Consider the following 18,515-nt stretch of genomic DNA (forward strand, 5'->3'; position numbering starts at 1 on the left):
ATAGTCAACGAAAGAAAGTGCTTAGAAAATCCAACTAAATATATTGAGTTGTTTCTCAGCGACTCAAACAACAGAATTGACAACTGCAATCATTGCAACTATACAGTATGTATAAAACTGAAAATATTTAACAAATAACTGTACAACACTGTGTTGTATAAAATAAATAACCTAAAAGTGCACACCTAAAAGTGTTTGTATTTTGTGTAATTGTTTATCTAAAATAACAATTATTCGTAAATAAATGAATTAATGATTAATGAATGTTACATAATTTTAAATATTATATTTTTCATAAAATATTTTCTAAGAAACAAATTCATAATCTAATAAATTAATTCATGATAAATAAAAGTGATTTTTGCTACAAATTTGCTATTGTGTAACTAAATAATACAAGTATTTATTAATTAACAATAACAACTATGAATCTCTATACAAGTTGGCTACTTTTATATCATATTTTTATTGGGTTTTATTCAAATAACAGGTAAGATTTGATTTTATAAAAATTATTGCACTGTTTTTTTTCTGTATTTATTGATTTGTAGGTTTTTTTTTTTTTTTTTTTTGTTTGCTTATAGACTCCAGATGGAGCATTTGTTGCGAGTCTCATATGTGTGTTGTTTTTTCTAAAGCTATATATTTAAATAATGAAACCCCAAGTTTGATTGACTTGTCTGGAGAACTCCATTTGTGTTTGTATGTTTGCATGAGAGCAGTCTGGCTCTTCTAACAGCCAGATGACTGTGTTTTTGATGAATTGTCCAACAATCATTTGATTGACTGCTTCTTGTTTTGTGGCAGTGTCACCATGTCAGTATTCTCAAAATACAAGCGCCGGTCCTGTCCTGATGGATCTGCAGGGAGGAAACCGTGTCAGAAAGATGCCAGGCAGACAAACAGGTGCTCGGCACAACCGTCAGTCCTCACAGACTTCCCCGCTGTTGTGTATTTATATACAGTTGACTCGATAACCGCGTCCGCCCACCTTCCCCCTGTCTGTCTCTCAGATCCAAGATCTTATCAGCTGTTTGAAACTGAAGTGTTAGACGGCTGCCCGCACAGACTTTAAGTCCAGATAAGAGATATAGACATTTCAGATTAGTGCTGACAGAGCTTCTACCCAACAGGACACCAGGGCAAGTCTGTGAAGATGTGCTCCTGACAAAAAAGCTTGTAAATTGCGGTCAAACTGGCTATAGTCCTTTTCAATGAAAGTTTCGGAAGTACTTGTTTTGCACCTTGCTGGTCTGATCTGAATCATGTAGCTGATGAGAAACATCATATAAGAAATTAGAGGATAAGATTAACTGATGGACTGTTTCTTACAAAAACACTTTCTTTTGCAGATGTTAATGGATGGACTGCGGTGATGTTTTTATCAGCTGTTTGGACTCTCATTCTGACGGCACCCACCCAAAAACAAACAAACAACTTTAAATGGCCTGAGTCTGAGTCTTTAATTTATTATTTTATTTTTTTAAGCTGATAGAAGTCGTGTTTTATCTGAACAGAAATAACAACAACAAAACAAAACAGTTCATCTCCATCAAAGCAACAAACAAACCACTTCAGGTTTTTCCGTTAAGTTTATTTTGCACAAGAATAAAATAAATACAATACAAATAAACTACGGCTTAGTATTTTAACTGTTTGCCAAGCAGTGTAATAGAATTATAACCCATATAATGCTATTTAACTAAACAATTACAATATGATAGTTAAGGATCATATAAAATGTGAAAAGCTGAAGTATTAATGTTCATAGTCCTCCTCCCTGTAGGAAGCTGCAGCTCTCATCAGTAAGTCAAGGAGGACAGCGGGGCCAGAGGCCAGTCTGAGGGACGCTGGTAATATATTTTACTCTAAGCCTTTTCAACACCAGGATTTATATTGTATTAAAACCAGTCCTGACACACTGAGGTTGCTTCTCTCCCAGCTTCAACCTTGAGAGCAATGGCATTGTCCCTCTCCCACGGCTCTCTCGAGAGACAGAAAAAAGAGGACGTATTAAGAGGAGTGAGATGTGTAGATGGACTGCCATCATGTGGCCCTGCTTCTGCAGAGAGAGGAGAAACTGACCCACAGACGCTCACCTTACACTTGCATGGTGGGTACTGCAGCGATAATACCATATTATACATTTACACTGAATCATTTAGCAGACGCTTTAATCCCAAGAGACTTACTAATGTGGACATTAGAAGCAATCTAAAGGTCAAGACAAGTCACCTTTATTTATACTGCGCTTTATACAATACAGATTGTGTCAAAGCATCTTTACAGTATTAAACAGGAAAATAGTGTGTTGAAAAAGTAAACACTTTCTAGTTATAGTCAGTTTAAACTTTAGTCAAAGTTTAGTCACAGACATGTCACTCGTATAGTTTTGAATAGGGAAAAATGCAACGCTCAATATGGCCGCTCAATCGCAGGAAGCTCCGCCTTCCGAATGAAAGAGCCAATCGCTAATCGTAAGCTTATTTTTTTTATTTTTTTTATTTAATAGAATATTTTAATTGTCCTTTATTCTGATTGGCTGAGCCATGTTCAAATCACCTTTGTTTATTTTTGTGTGTTGCTTGGCAACCACTTTGTTGCAACCACAACAGATTCTGAGGAACTACTTAATTGGTTTAAGAATACTGTTTTTATTAATAATCATTACACTTTATTTTGCATCATTACACTCTGTTTTATTTTTTGAAACCTTACAATGTGAACCTATATGTTAAACTATAAAGCTACTGAGCCACCATTATTACTGCTTCCAGGTTCTTTTTTTTTTCTTTATTTTTTTAAAGGTAAAAAAAAATCTGTTTTCTGTTCCTCACTTCAAGATAAACAAGTTTTGCAGTTGGAGTCTAAATGATGAAGAATGAGAGTGGAATTCATAACTTCAAAACTCATTTTCCTGAATGTTCAAATAGATTTAAGCACAAAACTGTTCAGCTTCGTTACAGTGTGCTGCTGTGATATCCATCAAATCTGTCGACAGGTTGAGATGGTAAAAGACTCGGGCCTCGACAGCCTCGACAGCCTCTCTGTGGTGAGATCTCCCGTGAGGTTTCCTCTCTGACAGATGGACCACTCATTGACCTCCACTGTCTGTTTCTGCTAAAGGCAGCGTGGCCCAAATATCACCTGTCCATTTATAATTCATACAACCCAAATAAGCAAACATCACATTTAAACTTAAATTGAATGGGCTTTTGTCACAAAGTAAGCAGTCTTTCAAAGTGTTGAGTGTTCTTGTCATGATAATTTATGTTTGACAATTTGTTAAGAACTTATTTGAGAACTACTGTCATATATTGTCATCTCATGTCACATAGATGAGCAACACATTTTTAGGTGTCAGGTTTGAATTTGTGCGAATAAAAATGTCAATATCAGCTTGTTAACACAAAGCTGTAGTATAAGTTCAAACGATGTGGAAAGTATGGCCAAGAGTCACACAAACTACATTTATGGTGTTTTTCTTTTCATTATTTTCAGAGGTCAGCAGCTCCAGTCCCCATACACTCCTAGTGGACAGAAAAAACAGCTTGAACATTGTGAATCAGTGAGTAAATCACTTTCCAGTTAACTTTTTAAAAAATAATAAAAAATGAACAACTAATACATGTTTCAGCCACTGAAGCTCGGTTGTGGGTTTGTTTAGTATGCACTTCAATCCACACTCGACATTCTTGCATTGCTTTTTTTATCGAATCCAAACAATTAGTTGATTAAACATCGATTGAAAATTTGTACAAAACAAAATACACTTTTAATGGAAAGGCTTTTATACAACAAACTTAATGCCAACAATTCCCCGCCTCTTGTGACATCTCAAACTAATTCACGTGCCTCACTTACACGATCAAGGTAGATTCAATTAAACCAAAGTTTAAACAAGCAATAAAAAATCGAAGCACATATGTGAAATGAAATAAGCTTTCTTTAATGTCTCCACACAGAGTCAGCCGGAGTCGAGAGCTATTAGTCTTCACACTGGTCTGAGAGGTGAAAGTTTGAGAGTGTGTAAATCATGAAATGTGCTGTGTGTGAGGTTTCAGGCTGTGGGTTTTTGAGGGGACGGCTTCTAAATTGTGTTTAGCTCAGAGTCAGACCTTGTGAGATGTAGGCAGCACATGTGTCACTTCCACTCATCCTCCTGTCTGTCTCTCCTCTCCTGTTTTCTGTCCTGTCTCTCTCAATCTAAGCCACATAGCCTTTATATATTCTCACTCTATACTGTTAAGATGTTGGCTTTCAGATCTGGACTGCTATGTTTTTAGATTTCATATTCTCAAACTAAGGTTTTCTTTCTTATTTTTCTGATCAGCTGCTGCTTTTATTGACATTTCATTGCTGTTTGGCATTTTTAAGGGTGCTTTGCATTTTTGGGGGGCCCACAGTGCATTAGCCTTTAAATGTTTGAGTTTCATAAATGTGTGTGTGTGTGTGTGTGTGTGTGTGTGTGTGTGTGTGTGTGTGTGTGTGTGTGTGTGTGTGTGTGTGTGTGTGTGTGTGACCCTGGACCACAAAACTTAAGTCTTATGTCGCTGGGATATATTTGAAGCAATTACTACAAGATAGTAAAAATACATTGTATGTGTCAAAATTATGGATTTTTCTTAGATACTCTGTAAATGTCATAATGTAATAAGTATATTAAAACCTTTTTTTTTTTTTTTTTTACCCTCAGATTCCAGATTTTCAAATAGTGGTATTTCAGCCAAATATTGTCAGATCCTAATATACCATACATCAATGGAAAGTTTATTTCATATAATGTCTAGAACTCAGTTTGGAAAAATTGACCCTTATGACTGGTTTTGTGGTCCAGGGTCACACACACACACTATTTATATATATTTTTTATATTTATTTTTTTTACATAAATGTCTTATGCTGACTAAGTCTGCATTCTTTGATCTAACATATATCATGAGTAATATTGTGAAATGTAATTACCATTTAAAATAGCAGTTTTATTATTTAAAAATATTTAAAAATATAATTTATTCCTATGACGCAAAGCTGAATTTTCAGCAGCCATTATTTTAGTCTTCAATGTCACATAATCCTTCAGAAAAAAAAAAAATTGAATATGCTGATTTGGTGGTCAAGGAAGATTAATATTATTATCAATGCTGGAAACAGTTTCATATTTTTGTAGAAACCATTTTTTCATGAATAAAATGTTCAGAAGAACAGTGTTTATTTGAGATGGAAATCTCTTGTAGCATTATGTCACTTTTGATCAATTGGATGCATGCTTGCCAAATAATTAAATTAATAAATATATATATAATACCAACCCCAAGCTTTTGAAATTTTGTGTGTGAACTACTTCTCCCTTTAGAATCTGTAAGTAAACAACAAAAAGGTTGTACAACATACTAAAATGGCATTTTGGCATTTTCTAACATTTACTGAACTGATTGCAGCTGTGTTTCTTTCAGAAAAATGGCATCACTCTGAACTACGGCACCAAAAACAAGCATTTGAGCCCCAGAGAGCTGACACTTTCAAGCCCTCCGGCAAAGCCTCTGGACTGATATGGTGAGCTGAGAAATGAGAATTAGAAATGAATGCGTTTGAACACTGAGCACAGACACTTCTGACTTCTATAAGAGGCATATTGTCCATGCTAGAGGTCCCTTTATGAATTAGTTTGTGTGTGTGTTAATGTGCGGATCTCAGGTGTTAATCCTCTAGTTAAAATGCAGCTGTTCCTGGTTTTAAAATAGGTTTCCATCATTCACACAGTGACATTAAACTGAAGCCATGCAGTAGGGTCATAACTCTTGCCACTTGAAAAGAAAGTTGTTCCTGTTTGACGAGTTTTACACGTGTGTATTTGTATTAATGTGAATATTCTGCATGTGAATACTGTGGCATTTATGAAGGTCAAAAGCTTTTTCAGTTGTGTGGGGTTTGCCAGTTGACATCAGTTAACGTTCATCATTCTAGTTTAAAAGAGATCTGAAATTCAATAATATTTGATGTCCATATGCAAAGATGCTGCAGTATTCCATTAGTCAGAATAATCAGATAGCTTCATAATCATTTTAATGAACAGTATAAATTAGGCTAGTCATTGGTCTGAGATTAAACTGTAGTAGGATAATAGATCCAGCGACTATGCATTCTCCAAGATGATTTGTACACTACTGTTCAAAAGTTTGAGGACAGTATGATTTCATTTTTATAAACCAGTACTTTCAATCAGCAAGGATGCATTGAATACATCAGCTTGACAGTAAAGACTTTTACATTACAAAAATGTTATTTAATAAAAAACGTTGTTCTATTAAAGGATAAACAATCATTTTTCAACAGGTTATTAATATTGATTATTAATGTTCCTTGAGCATCAAATTAGTATATTAGAATTTCTGAAATCTTACATAAAAAACGGTAAATGTACATTTTAATGGTGTACTTTTTTTGGCTCAAAAAGTGCAATCACTGCTCACACTTATCAGGATTCAGGTTATATTTCTTCCAATTTGCTGCAGTTCCAAGAAAAAGTTTACAAACAATGCTTTTCCTTTTTTTATTCTCGTTAGAGAGTGGTCCCTGTCGAAACAGTCAGATCTCTGCTACCACCACCAGCACAAAACAAGGTAGTACTGCACACGACCGATTAAAATGCCCTGATGTTAGTAAGTTTGTAGCACCAGCAGCAAATAATAACCAAAAGTACACAAGACACATGAGAAAGAAAGAAGCAACAGATATTGGTCAATTGATTATTCCTTTTTTTAATTGAAGGTTTACCATTTTCTTCATTTTATAGAAAACGGAGAAAAAAGAAATAGCCTTTTACAAACATTTACAAATAAATGACATGTGGCTGTACAAATAAGATTTGAAAGAGAAATACAGAAGAAAAAAAGGAGGGTGAGTTGGATCACCATTTACAGCTATTTTTAGTTGTAGAAGTACAAGTGTCCAGTTTTAAGCAAACTTTGAGCTTAATCAACATGTGAGTTAACCCATACTTTCCTCTTTCCACAAAGTTTACAAACATAATTCATATATGTATATATAAAAAAAAAAAGCATTGTTATTTTTGTCCATTTTTATTAGTGTCCATTTCTGCTTTAAAGATAGTGCTGTCAGTGAAGCTACAGCAGACCGTTGTAGAGGCCAGGAAAGGGTCAGGGGTCAAGGTGAAGTGCTATTTCAAACGCAGCAATTCGAGCTGATCCTGGTACTCTGTGAAGAGTCTCTGGAAGCGCAAGTTCTGACCAATCACAGGCAACACCTCTGTCAACAGATCCCTCTTTCTCAGTCCCTGAAATAGACAGAGAAGACAAAGCAAGCTTTATTTACCAACAATTCAGTACAGACATCTGTAATGAGGTTCCAGAAATCATACCAGGACTGTGGGCTCCCAGGAGCTGCTGCTGGATCTGTGAACAGGTCCTAGTAAGTCCTGACAGAGTTCCCTTATCCTCAGCTCATAGCCTGCACGGATACACACAGAGCTCTTGTTAATCTGCTCCCATTAAGAAACAAACTCATCTTCTGAGTTTTTGGACCCTTTTGACTCTTGTTGCCAGCTGAGCAGCTTCTCACTCACCCTCATTTACGAGGAAGCGTGTGTAGATGAGAATCCAGTGCCTGTACTCGCTCGCTGAGAGGAGGATGAGGGCCGAGGAGAGCTGCTTCTCCAGGAAGGCCAGAGTTATTCCCTGCTGCAAGAGGTGAGGAGTCGAAGACAAGCCAGATGCCAACCGCCCCGCACTGACACAGACAAAAGAGAGACGGTTAAGGTCTGTTCACCCCCAATTACAATAAAGAGAACTATATGTGACCCTGGACCACAAAAATAGTCTTAAAGGAACACTCCACTTTTGTTTGAAAACAGGCTTCTTTTCAACTTCCCTATAGTTAAACAAGTATTCATTTTCCGTCTGTCTTGGTACACTGTGTAACTACAGAAGAGTCAAGTTTTACATGGGAAAAACCTGTAGAAACTCTTTGGTCATTTTTGCTAAATGCTAACTGTCTAATTAGACTTTGTGTGTCAGTTTTGAAAAAGCTTATAATTGATGTATGGTTTGTTAGGATAGAAGGACAATATTTGGCTGAGATGTAACTATTTGAAAATCTGGAATATGAGGGTGCAAAAAAAAATTTAAAAGGCCTTTAAAGTTGTCCAAATTAAGTTTTTAGCAATGCATATAACTAATCAAAAATTTAGTTTTGATAGATTTACAGTAGGACATTTATAAATTATCTTCATGGAACATGATATTTACTTAATATCATAACGATTTTTGGCATAAAATAAAAATCTATCATTTTGACCCATACAATGTATTTTTGGCTAATGCAATACACTAATGCAACACAAAAGAAGATACTTAGGAAAATAATGGAAAAGTAGCTGGAAGCCATTAAATTTCATAGTATGGAAAACAATACTGTGGAAGTCAATGGCTACCAGCAACAGTCTGGTTATTAGGGCTGGGCGATATATAAAAAAAAATGATATCTCGATATTGTCAAAATTTCTACGATATTTGATATATATCTTGATATGTTTGCATTTGCATTTAAATAATAAAAAAAACATGATTTTCTTTTGCCCATAAAAAAAAAAAAAAAAAAAAAAAAAAAAGTATGCTTGAATTTGAAATATTCGATATTCCCTATATATTCAAATTTTACATCGTCGTCAAACTTATTCAGATATTATCGCTAATATTCGATATATCGCCCAGCCCTACTGGTTATCTTTCAAAATATCTTTCATGCTCAGCAGAAAAGAAAAAAAAAGATGTTCATAATGCTTTGGAACAACATGATAGATGACAAAATAGGTGGACTATCCCTTTAAATCAATAATCCCAACAATACTGTTCTATCATGTTATCATCATAGTTTTAGTGTGGACTTCCCTATTCTCATAAAATGAGTATGAAAGTTACTTCTAGTGAATCAGAAAGCAGTATTAGCCAAGTACTAAAATGGCTGTTACCTCAGATTACGGCCCTGTGTTAGGGCCAGTGGCCCTGTGGAGCCCAGAGCATCCTGAGAGGACACACAACTGCGGAAGTCTGCGCACTGTACAAGAGAATCCTGCTTATCTGCGATCAAATTCCTGTTAGAGATGAAGAGAAGAGACCATCATATTGCCCCTGGAAATCTTCGGAGAGATGTTCTGGTTGTTCAAACTTAACACATGGTTTGTGTATCACTCACCAGGACTCCAGCGATGAGTTAAAGCAGTATGCTTTTCCATTTGACAGCGACACCACAGCTACACCTTGCCGAGTCAAAAACGACTGACTCACTGTGGCGTCTGTGCCTGGAGTGAGAGAGAGAGAGAAATATGAGGTATTATTAGTATATTTCAACTGATTTATGATGTAATTCAGCAGTTTTGTGTAACGTACTGTAAGATTTTAAGGCTCTTATTCTCACCAGTTTGATTGATTTGATCAAACACACAAACTGAAATATTGTGAAATACTACTACAATTTAAAATACGTTTCCTATTTGAATTGTAATTCATTCCTGCGATGCAAAGCTGAATTTACAGCACTCAGTACTCTTTCAGCAGTCTCATGATATACTCATTTTCTGTTCAAAGAAGATTTATTGTTATCCGTGTTGAGAACAGTTGTTGTGGAAGCGCTGTGGTGATACGCCTTTTCTATTTCCTGGATTCTTTGATGAATAGAAAGTTTACAATAACAGCATTTATTTGAAATGGATATCTTTTGTAGCATTATAAATGTCTTCACTGTCACTAATGTGCTACTGTAATAGCTTTTCCTCTTATTCAGTCTCTCTCTTTTTTTTTAAATCATGTTACTGTTAACAAATGGCAGTCAAAAAGACTCATATACAGTAATATTTCCGAACAGCAGAAATCAAGGGGGTGGAGTTTAGTGAAGAGTCGATTAATAAAGTCATTAAAGATATAGTGAGGAAAATCCCACCTGATAAGACTGGATCCAGAGATTCGTTTTTGACCAAAGCCGTCTGTTTCTGAACATCCCTGGCAATAAAGAAAAAAAAAGACAATACCAGCCATGTAATGTCAGATCTTACAGAATTGATGTAGATAATCACTAGGCTGTTACAAATACGGCCATGTTTTTAGCATCAGTCAACAAATGAGTTGTCTGGACTTTTGCATTGAGTAACGGAGAGGAAGGGTCAGTACCAGACAGACAGCGCGGCTGATGCGGTCAGCGCCATGACAAAGTGTCCCGAGCAGTGAAGTGCTGACATGGGGGCGGACAGCATGATGGATGGAATCAGTCTCCGTCCACACGCCGTGAAGACCGAGAGGGTGCGGTCCTCGCAAGCTACAGCAACAACATCGCTATAAAAAAAATCAAATAAAAAAGCTAAATACTTTTCCTCAAGATATTAAAATCAGGCAATAACCAGCGTGTTGTGTGCTCACCTGCTGCCGGCTGCGATGATGATGCGACTGGGCAACAGCGTGTCCCACTCTCGCCCCTCTCTGCTCCATTTGAGCTGACTGAGACGAGACCCAGACACCACAGAGACCTCGTTCTCCACCTCCAGATACGTGACGCCATCGGTGCTCACCTAAACCACAGGTTTCGTAGATTTCAGCCCTTGTTTTTATCGTAGAGTCTATATCTGAATTGCATCTAACACTCTTACAGACGTAGTACTTGAGCTTCCTGATAAAATGTTATGATCTGCCGAGAGCATTAATAGCATAGACAGGACTAGTGTATTAGGTGTAGAGAGTAGTTTTTTTTTTGCCATACCTGAGTGCTGAATGATTTCTGGATGGATGGGGTAGGAAGTTTTAACAGAGCTACAGGTGCTGTTAATCGAGATGGCTCCTTCTCCAAAGAGACTGGGGTCTACAAGAGAAAAGACCAATCAGTCACATGGTTTCCTTCAGGGTCTCATATGTGCCTTGGTCATGAAGATAATGGAATAAAAGTTCTAGGGATTAAAGTACAGAAGCCTTAGTCAACTAATGTTCATTTTTTGCCTTATATTTTTGATATGTATTAAAATAAGTTTACATTTATACACTACTGTTCACAAGTTTAGAGTCAGCATGTTTTATGTTTAAAGAAATTAATAGAATTAGTCAGCAGGGTTGCATTGAATTGTGTAACAATAAGGATGTTTATATTTCAAATAAATGCAGTTCTAGTGAACTTTCGACTCCTGAAAAACAAAACTTCCACAAAGATATTAAGCAGAAATAAATTAGTTTTTAAAATAGAAAACTATTAAATTCTTCTACTGTATTTCTGATAAATAAATGCTGCCTTGGTAAGCATGAGACACTTCTTTAAAAAAGAAGAAATGTCACCTGTGGGAAGGGCTGTGATATGGGCATCATTTTGGCATCTTTCCTCGGCCTTCCCTTCTTCCTCTTCTCTACCACCTCCGCTCCCTCCATCTCTCCCTTCCTCTTGGCCATAGATTTCACCACGATCTTGTCCTCACTGTCGCTGCTGGTCTCCTCTTTTCCTTTCGGCTCCTTCACAGAGCTGCCATCTTTTACCCTGAGACAGAACCACAAAGCAACTTCAGTCTGTTTTTAAGTTTGGTTTAGAAGAACACACCGGTCGGTTATCAAGCAGACTTTATCACCTGTCAAGTGGGGTGATGCCTATAGTGAGGTGTACACTAGTGACCCCAGGCGTGGCCTTTGACCTTTCGGTAAACCGCGAATCCAGCGCTTTCATGGGCTCGAACTTGGAGGCTGATGTCAACAGCAGATTCGATTTCATCCCGATCGAGTTCACAGCTGCAGTTCCACTACAAGAGAGACCAGAGAAAGAAAAAGAAGAGTATTGGTTGAGAGAGAGAGGGGAAATGGGACTTTGCATGCATGTACACTTACCTGTCCTTGTTGTCTTCCGCAGGTTTGTTGGGAGAGGTGCTAGTGGGGTCATGTGAGGGGCGCAAGCCAAGCGAGTTGGAATCCGAGGAGATCTGAGGGATGAGCTGGGTCGACACAGATGACCCCGGCAAGATCGGGACGCTGTTGAACAACGCTGGTGAGAAGTCCCTGGGTAAAAGAAAGAGACATTCAGACTCTGAAGTATTGCTGAATGATCATTTTAGACGTGTTCTTGTGTGCGTTCATTACGCCGTGTCGAGCTGAGCGATGCAGAGAGGTGTGATTCTTCTCCTCCCATCTGCGGTTCTGGTCTCCACCTGCTTCTTTAAGAGGTTCTGCACAATCCCCCAAAAATAAAGCCAATTGTTAATAACTGCAATCCTGCGAATATGAGGATGTTGAGAAATCTTTAGGCTCTCTAAACTACAATGCAACGACCAACACACTATTAAATGATACATAAATATACAGATTCATACACAGACAGAGAGACAGGCAGATGTGCATGCAAATTATTTAATATCACACACTCATACATTTGCATGTAATATGCATGTAAACTATTTTGTTGTTGTTGTAAGCATTCATTACAAGTATTAGGGACAGGGAGTAAGATTCTGCTATTTCATTTAGTCCCAGAAATGTCATATATTCAGAAACCTCAAACCAAATTTGACTAGACGTGGTTTGGATTTTAAATATTTGACAGAGCAGAAAACTATATTTTGTAAACTTGCAAGCCAACAATGGATGGAGGTGGAAATGCTAGTAACCAATCATTACTTACCACATCATCATTTGGCATATTCACTTGAATCATTTTAAAATAACAGCTGTGTGTATTGGTTACGTATTCTTTCTCCTGACCTTTCTGATGTCCTCCAGGGACTCTCCGTTGAGCACATTGGTGAGTTTGTGAGTCTGGTTCTCAGGAGCGCTTCCCTGGGCTTCTCCGTTGGGGTTCTGGTTCCTCTGCCTCTCCTGCTGATACTTCAGCATTTCTGGGTTCTCAATGACGGTGCTGGTCAGATGGGACCCCGTCGTGATGGCCAGACTCTTTCCATATATGTTCTGATGAATAGTATTCTGCAGAAAGATAAAGAGGAATCTTATTTCGGAGACTCGAGTTAGTTTGTGTGTGCTAAATAACTAACCAAAAGCAGCAAAGCTATTAAGGCATTTAAATTCTTCAGAAGCATGACAGTAGCTCAGCTGTTTTTGAAACAGTTTGGCTCTTCCTGTAATAAGCGTTTTTTTTTTGTTTTTTTTTAAAGGCTGCATGGCTGTTTTTTGTCACACTGCATTAAACAGGCAAAGACAATTAGCAAAAACTCTCTTATAATGTCTTGTGCATCTCTTTGAGTATGCATCTCTTTCTCATGTCAACAAATGGTTCAAAGAAACAATTAATTTAAGTGAGATTCCAGTTTTTCAGTTATTGTTGCCTTAAATACTTCAATAACGTTGAAACTGGTGTGTGCACATCTTCTCCACCTTTTCCTCTTCATTCAAGGGATCTCCCAGTTCATCCTGCGAGAAGTCCAAGAGAGCCACAGTGCCATCCATGGAGCAAACCAGGAGTCCCAGCCCATTGAGTGTCCTGAGAGATACGATCCGTTCACAATACGTTCACGAAGAGCAGGTTTTACCCCACCGGATTGTCTATGATGCTTTCCAAAACTTGGAAAAATAGAAAAGCTGTTTTCTTACCATGTAATATCCATAATGGATTTATCGAAGAGGTCATGGATGACCACCAGTGGGCGCTTGAGTGAGGTGAGCTATAAAACAAGAGCAGGATAACTGATTAAAGGTTCAGAAATCGAAAAAACAGCTTCATCCTGTCTTTTCAGTTTTATATTGAACATTAAACAATATTGTTTAAACAGAGCATCACCACAAAATAGTTTCTACCCCTATTCAAACATTTGAGGTCAGTAAGATTGTTTTGAATGAAAATAATACTCTTAAAGCCCGTTCACACCAAGCATGATAACTATAAAGATAACGATAAAGATATAGTTCTAAAAATTGTTCTCAATATTAAAGAATAGCGGAGTCCACAGCACAACTATACCGATAAAGGCACAGAGAAACGATATTGTTGGAATCACTTTCAGAACAATTTTTTTTTTCTGATGAATGATAAAAACATTGGCAACCGATCAGAATCAATCCTGCTGTAATGAGCTCGAGAATTTAAAGCCGCAGACGCGTGTCCGCTTAGAATACACAAACAATATCGTTCGCTGGTGTGGACGCTAATATCGTTATCTTTATAGTTATCATTCTTGGTGTGAACGGGCCTTTAATCTAACTGATCAAAAGTGACAGTTAAGACTGTTACATTGTTACAAAAATTAGTTTCAAATAAATACAGTTTCCCTGAAAGTTCTATTCATCAACGAACGTGAAACAAAATGTATCCATAGTTTCCATAAAAACTGTTTTCAACACTGACATTAAAGTAATGATTTCTGAAGAAACAGAATATGAAAGTAATGGTTGCTTAAAATTCTGCTTAGCCGTTGTTTTAAATAGTAAATTAAGATTTTATTAGTGTCTCTTGATTTTGCATAAATGTATAAATCAATTCTTTTTTTTTTTAAGCGGGGCCAAATCAATTTGCAAAAACAAGGGGTGATGTGATATTGAGAAGTCTCATACCCATACAGAGAGTGAGCGGTCCTTACTGCCCACCGCGCAGCAGCAGTACGGACAGCTGGGTTTGGGGGTACTACCGTTCTTCTGTTTCTTCTTAAAGATCTTAGGATTAAACTTCTGCAAAGAGATGGAAAAGAATTAACAAACCACTCGATGAGAAACACAAATCAAATTCTAGAGCTTCGCCCATTTAAAAAAATATATAATCAAATCACGATTTCATCAAAACACTGCAGTCCAAACTATGACGCAGATTTCAAAAGCATGCTTTTCTGTGAAATATTAGAGAATTGAAACAACACTAACCACCACAGTAACAGCTTTTCGATGACCCACAAAGTCCATGTTGGTCTTCCAGCCGTCGCGTTCGATGATCTGAGCTGTGGGCCCAGAATTATTCATGGCATGAGCTGAAACCAGGTACTGACCATCTGGAGACCAGCTCAGCCGCAGGACGTGTGTGGTGCCGCCACACTGAATCAAAGCAAGAGAGAAGAGGGGGAAAAAAGAGAAGACACAGGGTAAATCGCATGTAAACAACTGGCCAACAGTTTAACTCTGAAGTCTTACTTCACTGAAGGGTTTGGTGATGTTCGTCTCCAGCTGCCAGTCCATGGTCCTCCAGACCTTCAGGCTGTGATCATCCGCCTGAGAAGCGATGTACTTTCCAACAGGGTCCCACGTCAGGCCTTTCACCAGCCCTGTGTGTCCCTTTAAAGTCATCACGATCTCTGTGGCATAAACAGACAAAAAGCAGCATCTGAAGCTTTGATTCAGAAGCCAAACCTTTATAAAATTCCCTGATGAAACTTTCCTAGATACTACGGTGGCCTTTAAAGTATTTGGACACTTGAGCCACACTTAATGACATTGCATTACAGATATTATGGATGTAGAAAAAGATTGACTGATACACAATACAGCGTTTCTTTGGTTACTGCTCTAAACAAAGCAACACTGAGCATATGAACACTACTATAATATGTATAACACAGAGGCAAGATGGAAAGAAAATTAACATCATCTAAACTTTTCTAAAGACTTTTCATATAAACCTCAAACCCTATCGTGATTTGATTAACATCTAACTTGGACGGTCACATAATTGTATTTATTTTCAACCAGCGTTACATCCCTACCAAGCAGCATCTGCAAAGAAATAATCGTTGGACTTATTTCCTCAAATCTAAATGGACTTTTCACCTGGAAATTTCCGAGCGTTCCATATAACGATGGTGTTATCCACACTGCAGGATGCGAGCCAGACATCATGAGGCGACCAGGCGACATCCATTACATCTGAATCAGATTTATAGAGAATACCACATGTGCTTCACACAATGCCAAAACTACAGACAATAGATCCAGCGTCTCCATTAGCAGCGTTTTCCCCTCTCACCTCCCGTGTGATTCCTCAGAATCATGACACACCTCCACTGCTCCACATTAGCCAGTTTACTGCTGGACCCAAACACTGTGCTCGGACCGATGAAACTGCACGAAAAAAGAAATACCACATAATGGATTCGCTCGGATGCATGTGTGGCATCGGTTAGGGTCTTATAAACAAAAAAGACAACAATCTGCACAGGGGGAAAAAGTACGGTAATATGCAATGCATTTCCACAAGCGGCATCTAGACGTGAAAATTGATTTTTAGCATCACATCCTTATTTTTAAACTTTAATATTCAAATGTATGAAAATATTGTAACTGTAGCATCTTCAAAGCACTATATTTGAAAAATACATTTTAAATTGTTGGACAAAGCTAAATGTTCTTTTTGACATATTCGTGTACATCATTTGTGTGCATGAAGAGATAAATTAAGAGATAGAAAAGACTATGGGTCAGTTTTACTCACGCAGCTCTTTTCCACACCATCACCAGTTTATCGTCTCCTCCTGATGCCAGATATAAGCCATTATTTGACCAGCGCACGCAATTCACACATGCTGAAATGCACAAAGTTACATAAAACATTTCATTAGATACTGAAGAGTCATCTGTGTCACACATTCTGTTAGTGCAGTTCACATCCAAAGGAGTTTAAAATACATTTTTAAGTTGAAAAACAATCTAGAGACATCTTGGAATTATTCTTTGGATTGTTGGGAGCAAAATGCATGGTACAAATGCAACAAAATTAAGCATTAAGAGGACAATAACCAACAACATTCATATTCTTAACATTTTTAACATAGAGATAAAAAAAGTATCAAGTAATACCTAAGTGATTGTCCATCTGACAAAGCAATTTGGGAACATTCTCGTTCTTCTCATCCTCCTCTCGAAGAACGGGAGCCATATTCCAAATGACCACTTTCCCAGAGTCCTCACCTGTCAATCCACATCGAAAATATCAGCTCCCAGTCTCTAAATCTAATCTAACTTCTACACACTAAGTTTATCTGAAAGCTATGCTATAGTCAGGAAAAGAATGACAGATGTTTTTCACCTTGGCCACCTGTAGCAAACTTAGATCCATCAGGATGGATGTCAACGGAGAATATTGGTTTACCTGAGTAAAAAAAAAAAAAACACATGTACAGGATCTATAAAATGTACATTCCAAAGCAGGTTTAATTCAATAAAGCCACATTAGCATGTAACATATATAAACAAAGTCACATTTAACGTGTTATTTACAACCCGATCATTTCTTGAAACACACGGTTGACTCTTAACTTTATCTATGCTATAACACAGGCAGCTCCAGCTTCATCAGCTATCGTGTTAGTGGTCTGCCTGCCTTTTGGCAACTTGCAAAATGGGTGGTGTGCACATCATATATTAATGGGGCACTTCTTAAAAACCAGTCAAGCTCTAAAAAGCCGGTTACTATGATTCTCACTGCGCTGAAACGAGCAGAGCAGTATCTGATCGTAAGAACAGCCCTGCAGAAGAGACCCGATCAGGCTCTCTACATAACAAAAGCCCAAGTTGAAGCCCCGGATTCCAGCACACACACACACTCAGAGAGAGACAGAGACAGTCGGGCTGCTGATCTCACCATTGTGACTGACCCAACTCGGCTTCAAGAGCTTCATCTTCACGCTGATCAATTATAAAACCGCCGCGATCTCCCTCTTTGATCCCGAGGAGAATCGTTCCCAGCGCCGTTTGAAGTGCCGTGGCTCATCCGTTACTTTGTTGCTCCGTTGAACTCCAATGTCATCTCTCTCTCTCTCTCTCTCTCTCTCTCTCTGTCTCTCTCTCTCTTCCTCTCTCCCTCTATCCCTCTTTCTCTTCCCCTCTCCCTCTCTCTCTCACTCTCTTCTCTCTCTCCCTCTCAGCGTGAAGCTGCAGCAACTGAAGTCACGCCGGAAGTTCGCCGTCTTCTTCCAAGTTCCCTTGGAAACAAAGAATCAACTTGTGGGTTCCTTGTTTACATTGTATCATTTAGCTGAAGCGTTATCCAAAGTGATTCCCGAATGAGGAATTCACAACACACAAGCGACTAAATGAGATAATAATGTTAATAATGCAGTGCTACACTACGTAGTTTCAGATTGAGGTCAGTAACAATAAAGGATCACGATATTACCATGTTTTGGATAAGTAGCGTTGTAATTGTGTAGGTGTGAGATTTAATGCGTGAAATGATTTTACTTTACAAAATACTGTAACTAGACTTCTATCTATCTATCTATCTATCTATCTATCTATCTATCTATCTATCTATCTATCTATCTATCTATCTGTCTGTCTATCTGTCTGTCTGTCTGTCTGTCTGTCTGTCTGTCTGTCTATCTATCTATCTATCTATCTATCTATCTATCTATCTATCTATCTATCTATCTATCTATCTATCTGTCATCAGTCTATCTATCTATCTGCATTCACAGTTCATGATTTAGCATATTTTATTCGAATTAACTTAAAGCATAAACATAACTAAAATATGTTTATAGACAAAAAACTTTTAGAAAGTTATAAACAAGGACAGATTTTTTTTTATTTTAGCTGGAATTCATTGTCATG

General features: G+C 37.7%; 1 protein-coding gene and 1 long non-coding RNA gene across 2 annotated transcripts; one reads left to right on the forward strand and one right to left on the reverse strand.

Moving 5' to 3' along the window:
* The first annotated feature begins 3,696 nt into the window (after positions 1 to 3,696).
* Positions 3,697 to 5,556, forward strand: LOC127957643 (uncharacterized). Its single transcript, XR_008153824.1, has 3 exons — positions 3,697 to 3,873; positions 3,966 to 4,011; positions 5,457 to 5,556. It is a non-coding gene; the product is annotated as an uncharacterized LOC127957643 (long non-coding RNA).
* A 1,185-nt stretch (positions 5,557 to 6,741) lies between these two features.
* LOC127958498 (protein HIRA) lies at positions 6,742 to 17,864 on the reverse strand. The gene is made up of 25 exons (XM_052557378.1): positions 17,545 to 17,864; positions 16,990 to 17,052; positions 16,761 to 16,871; positions 16,396 to 16,486; positions 15,931 to 16,025; positions 15,735 to 15,830; positions 15,102 to 15,262; positions 14,838 to 15,005; positions 14,535 to 14,648; positions 13,578 to 13,648; positions 13,362 to 13,467; positions 12,735 to 12,953; positions 12,117 to 12,202; positions 11,868 to 12,035; positions 11,615 to 11,782; positions 11,331 to 11,526; positions 10,768 to 10,866; positions 10,431 to 10,579; positions 10,185 to 10,346; positions 9,958 to 10,016; positions 9,214 to 9,319; positions 8,990 to 9,112; positions 7,586 to 7,749; positions 7,382 to 7,470; positions 6,742 to 7,297 (listed from the first exon to the last, which is right to left on the reverse strand). Exons 1-25 carry the CDS (start codon positions 17,579 to 17,581, stop codon positions 7,181 to 7,183), a joined length of 3,018 nt encoding a protein of 1,005 aa, XP_052413338.1. The 5' UTR covers positions 17,582 to 17,864; the 3' UTR covers positions 6,742 to 7,180.
* Between the last annotated feature and the right edge of the window lie 651 nt (positions 17,865 to 18,515).

This window comes from Carassius gibelio, chromosome B5 (genome assembly GCF_023724105.1).
Source record: "Carassius gibelio isolate Cgi1373 ecotype wild population from Czech Republic chromosome B5, carGib1.2-hapl.c, whole genome shotgun sequence".
NCBI classification, from domain to species: Eukaryota; Metazoa; Chordata; class Actinopteri; order Cypriniformes; family Cyprinidae; genus Carassius; species Carassius gibelio.